The following is a 5,000-nucleotide window of genomic DNA, read 5'->3' on the forward strand; positions in this document are numbered from 1 at the left end:
GTGTGTGTGTGTGTGTGTGCGCGCGTGCGTGTGCTTGTGTGTATATGAGTGAGTGAGTGAGAGAAGAAGCACAGAAACTTGCAAGCGAGAGGATGGAAACGAAATTCTGCCTCGTCACGCAAACAATTGTTTTTCTTTTTTCTTTTACCATTATTGTTTTTTTCTTTCTTTTTCTTTCTTATTTTTAGATTTTTTGTTCTTTGGCTTCTTTTAACGCTCGGTGTCTCATTTTCATTTGTCCTGTTGTGTCTGTGGGTATTGTTATTATTTCGTAATATTTTATAATAATGAGCGAAAATGCGTGCTTTCCGTTTTCGCGAGATATAATTAAATTCGAGATTCTTTACTAGTGTAGAAATAATCTCTCTCTCTCTCTCTCTCTCTCTCTCTCTCTCTCTCTCTCTCTCTCTCTCTCTCTCTCTCTCTCTCTCTCTCTCTCTTTATCTATCTCTTATCTATCTATCTATCTATCTATCTATCTATCTATCTATCTATAAATCTCTCTCTCTCTCTCTCTCTCTCTCTCTCTCTCTCTCTCTCTCTCTCTCTCTCTCTCTCTCTCTCTCTCTCACACACACACACACACACACACACACACACACACACACACACACACACACACACACACACACACACACACACACACACACACACACACACACGCACACACACAAACACACGGCACTGATGTGTATGTGACTTATTATGGACGCAAAGTGCCTTTTTTGACAGGAATAAGATAGTCAAGAGAGGTAGATTTACCTAATCGCTTTTTACACTACGGATATCCCCCCTTAATCCCCCCCCCCCACCTACCCACAAGTATATCAGGTGACAAAATGCTCTTATCTCAAAATCGACAAGAATTCCTTCCCCTTCGACACATTGCAAGCCAGTCAGTCGCCTCTCAGAAGTCATCTCGAAATGGCATCCTCCGAGAATCCAGCTCCAGAAGGCAGTTCTTCTAGTCTCTATAATTTTGGTCTCGGAAAAGCCGCCGCCATGTTTGATGACGCTGTCGGGCGCTACTTTCGGAAAAGATCGCATTCGTAAGTGGGACAGGGTGTTTATTTTCTTCTTTTTTTCATCTTCTCCTTCTTCTTCTTCCTTTTGCTATGCCTCTTCTTCTTTTCCTCCTTCTTTTTCTTCTTTTTCTTGTTCTCCTTCTTCTTCTTCCTTTTCCTATGCCTCTTCTTCTTCTCTTCCTCCTTCTTTTTCTTATTTTTCTTCTTCTCCTTCTTCTTATTCCTTTTGCTATGCCTCTTCTTCTTCTCTTCCTCCTTTTTTCTTATTTTTCTTCTTCTTCTCCACTTTCTTATGCCTCTTCTACTTACATCTGTACATGTAAGTAGGCAACACCTTTCTCTAATTAACTGTTTTTGTGTACATTACATACGCTCGTACTTACACCTACGATACGTCCGTGAGTGGGGATGTAATGAAGTAATGTACGTAGATAATGTACTTACCTACGATGCGTCCGTGAGTGGGTGGGGGTAATGTACGTACGTAATATACTTACCTACGATGCGTCCGTGAGTGGGTTGAGTACTGAAGTCATGTAACGTACATAATGTACTAACCTACGATACGTCCTTGAGTGGGTGGAGTAATGAAGTAATGTACGTACGCAATGTACTGATTAGATATATAAGTTAGGTGTGGCGGTTGGCAGTACACTTGTCAAGTACCTTTGTTGTTATCTTCAATATGATTTATATCCTGTTATAAAGTTATGTCGTGTGTTGATTTATGAACAAAATAAGCGTAGTTCCTTTTTTTGTTTATTTTTGTTGTGTGTTTTTTTTTTCTCTCTCTCAAAATCAGATTTCATTGCATTTGTAATAGAAAGTGTGTGTGTGTGTGTGTGTGTGTGTGTGTGTGTGTGTGTGTGTGTGTGTGTGTGTGTGTGTGTGTGTGCGCGCGCGTGCGTGTGTGTGCGTGTGTGTGTGTGTGTGTGCATTTGCGTGTATGTGGGTATGCGTGTGCGTATACGTGTATCTATGAGTGTGTTCGTCTGTATGTACCTGTATACTTACATGTCTCCTCCTTCTCCTCCTCCTCCCTCATCTCCTCCTCCTCCTCCTCCTCCTATTCCTCCTCCTCCTCCTCCTCCTCCTCCTCTACCTACCCCAACCCCCTTGTCACTTTTCACACGCTAATCTACTCTTTATAACTCTCTGGGGAGTTACTCCATAGTGACAGCGGGGGAGGGGAGTGGGGAGGAGAGGCGAGAGAGAGAGAGAGAGAGAGAGAGAGAGAGAGAGAGAGAGAGAGAGAGAGAGAGAGAGAGAAAGGGAAAGAGAAAGAGAAAGAGGAATAGACAGAGAGAAAGAGACAGACAGAGAGAGGCGGGGGAGGGAGTACAAGAGAAATAGATAGATAGATAGATAGATAGATAGATAGAGAGAGAGAGAGAGAGAGAGAGAGAGAGAGAGAGAGGGGGGGGGGGGGATTTATGGCAAAGTGTCAAGGTCGAAAATACAGTACCTGGGTTTTTATGGTCTAATAAAATGGCATAGCTAGGATCGCATGCCTGATAGGAGAATGCTGCATTTTGAATTAATAACGATGGATACAACAAATAAACGAATAAATGGGTAATTAAACAAATATATCAGTTAAGTCATTAACGAACAGAGGAATAAGGGAATATGTAAACAGACTGCCGAACGAATGCATGAACAGAACAATAAACAAATAAACTAACGAATGGGTAGATAAACAAACACAATAAGTAGATAGTTGAAACAAGCAGATAAACAGACAGATAAATAAACAAGTCAAGAGATAAAACAACATAGAGATTAAAAAGAAGGAATAATGAGATTAAAAAAAAAACTTCATGGCAAGATCGCGGATAAGTTAATTCACGTTTAAACTTCTTTCTTTGGTTTATGAGACTTTAACGTCACACTTGCATCTTGGCGCCAGAGAAACGTGGCCGTCACGAAGGGTGAAGGGTGAAGGATGGAAGGACGAAGGAGAGATAGAGCGAAGGATGAAAGGGGAAGGAGATAGAGCGAAGGAGGGAAGGGGGAATGAGAGATAGAGTGAAGGATGGAAGGACGAAGGAGAGATAGAGTGAAGGATGGAAGGGAAGGAGAGATAGAGCGAAGGATGGAAGGGAAGGAGAGATAGAGCGAAGGATGGAAGGGAAGGAGAGATAGAGCGAAGGATGGAAGGGAAGGAGAGATAGAGCGAAGGATGGAAGGGGGAAGGAGAGATAGAGCGAAGGATGGAAGGGAAGGAGAGATAGAGAGAAGGATGGAAGGGAAGGAGAGATAGAGCGAAGGATGGAAGGGAAGGAGAGATAGAGCGAAGGATGGAAGGGAAGGAGAAATAGAGCGAGGGATGGAAGGGAAGGAGAAATAGAGCGAAGGATGGAGGAACAACGAAGAAGAAGTAAAGTAAAAAAAGGGGAAACAATGGTGAAAAGTGAAGTGACAGGGTTAGTGATAAAGGGTGAAACAGGGTGGAGGATGAAGTGAAGGAGAGATAGGGTGAAGAGTGAAGTGACGAAGATCAGGAAGAATGAAGAGTGAAGTGACATGTTTAGACGTAGGGTGAAGTGATATAGGATGAAGTGAAGGCGAGATAGGGTGAAGAGTGAAGTGTTGTAAAAAAGGGTGAAGAGTGAAGGGATGAGGGGAAAAATACACAACAAAGAGAGAATGAAAAGGAGAATAGGAAAAAGAAGAAGAAGAATAGGAAAATGAAGACTAGGAAAAAGAAGAAGGAGAAAGGAAAAAGTAGGAGAATAAGAAAAAGAAGAATATGAAGAAGAAGACTAGGAAAAGAATTAGAAGAAGAAAAAAGAAAAAAGAAAAAATAGGAAAAGAAGAAGAGGAATAGCAAAAAGAAGATGGAGAAAAGAAGAAGAAGAAGAAAAAGAAGAAAAAGAAGAAGGAAAAGAAGAAGAGGAATAGGAAAAAGAAGAAGAAGAAGAAGAGAAACACTTAGGGTGTAATTATCACCCTCAACACTTCATCCTCCAATCGTGAGTGGCGAATCACCCTATCTCAACCCTCATTTGCATATGAACAAATCCCACGCAGCGCACAAACTACGTTTTTTTTCCCTCTTGCTGTTTCTCTTCGTTATCCGCATTTTTTTCTTCTTCTTCGATGAAATAGGGTGATAAAAAACAACAACTTGTAAGGGTGATTTGGAGGGGATGCGGCTGGATGCTGAGGGATTAAGGGTGAAGGGTGGAGTAGCGTGGATTCAGTAGGGTGGAGGGTAGTGGAGCGAAGTGGAGTAAGGGTGGACGAAGAGGTTTTAGGGTGAAGGGCGGAGTGGCAAAAAAGTATTAGGGTGAAGGGTGAAATCGCGAGGTTTTAGGGTGAAGGGTTTAGTGATAAAAGGGTTTTAGGGTGAAAAGTGAAGTCACGAAGAAATTTTAAGGTGAAGGATGGAGTGACAAAGGGGTTTTAGGGTGAAAAGTGAAGTCACGAAGTTTTAGGGTGAAGAATGGAGTGACAAAAGGGTTTTAGAGTGAAGAGTGGATCGACTGATGATTAATAGGGTGAAGAGTGAAATTACGAAGAAATTTTAGGATGAAGGGTAGAGTAACGAGAAGGTTTTAGGGTGAAAAGCGAAGTAACGAAAGATTAATAAGGCGAAGAATAGAGTGACGAGGAGGCGGTAAGGGTGAAGGGTGGAATGACTAAATCTTGACAGAGCGACGGATGGATGGTATGACTAAGGAATAAAAGTTGAATAACGAAAAGGAACAGAGGTAGAAGGTGATAAAATAGGGGGGTAAGGGTGAAGGGTGAAAAGTGACGAAGAGGAGGAGTGAGGAGTGAAGGAGAGGAGGGTGGAGTAACAGTTTATAATGAAGGAGAAAGGAAAGCAGTTAAAGATGAATGGAGAAAGAGAGAGAGAGAGAGAGAGAGAGAGAGAGCGAGAGAGAGAGAGAGAAGAGGAGATGGAGAGAGAGAGAGAGAGAGAGAGAGAGAGAGAGAGAGAGAGAGAGAGAGAGAGAGAGAGAGAGA

At 42.1% G+C, this 5,000-nt stretch overlaps 1 protein-coding gene across 3 annotated transcripts in view; it reads left to right on the forward strand.

The window, feature by feature from the left end:
* LOC119596577 (hemocyte protein-glutamine gamma-glutamyltransferase-like) overlaps positions 1-5,000 on the forward strand; it is a 114,196-nt gene that overhangs the window by 75,146 nt on the left and 34,050 nt on the right. The window contains exon 1 of one of the 3 annotated variants that reach the window (XM_037945884.1): positions 904-1,049. The exons of the other annotated variants lie outside the window; for them this stretch is intronic. Within the exon in view, the coding sequence (XP_037801812.1) occupies positions 925-1,049 (125 nt within the window). The 5' untranslated portion in view covers positions 904-924. Of the gene's footprint in view, positions 1-903; positions 1,050-5,000 lie in introns of those variants that run through there. 3 annotated transcript variants of the gene reach the window in all.

The sequence above is a fragment of the Penaeus monodon genome, chromosome 38 (genome assembly GCF_015228065.2).
Source record: "Penaeus monodon isolate SGIC_2016 chromosome 38, NSTDA_Pmon_1, whole genome shotgun sequence".
NCBI classification, from domain to species: domain Eukaryota; kingdom Metazoa; phylum Arthropoda; class Malacostraca; order Decapoda; family Penaeidae; genus Penaeus; species Penaeus monodon.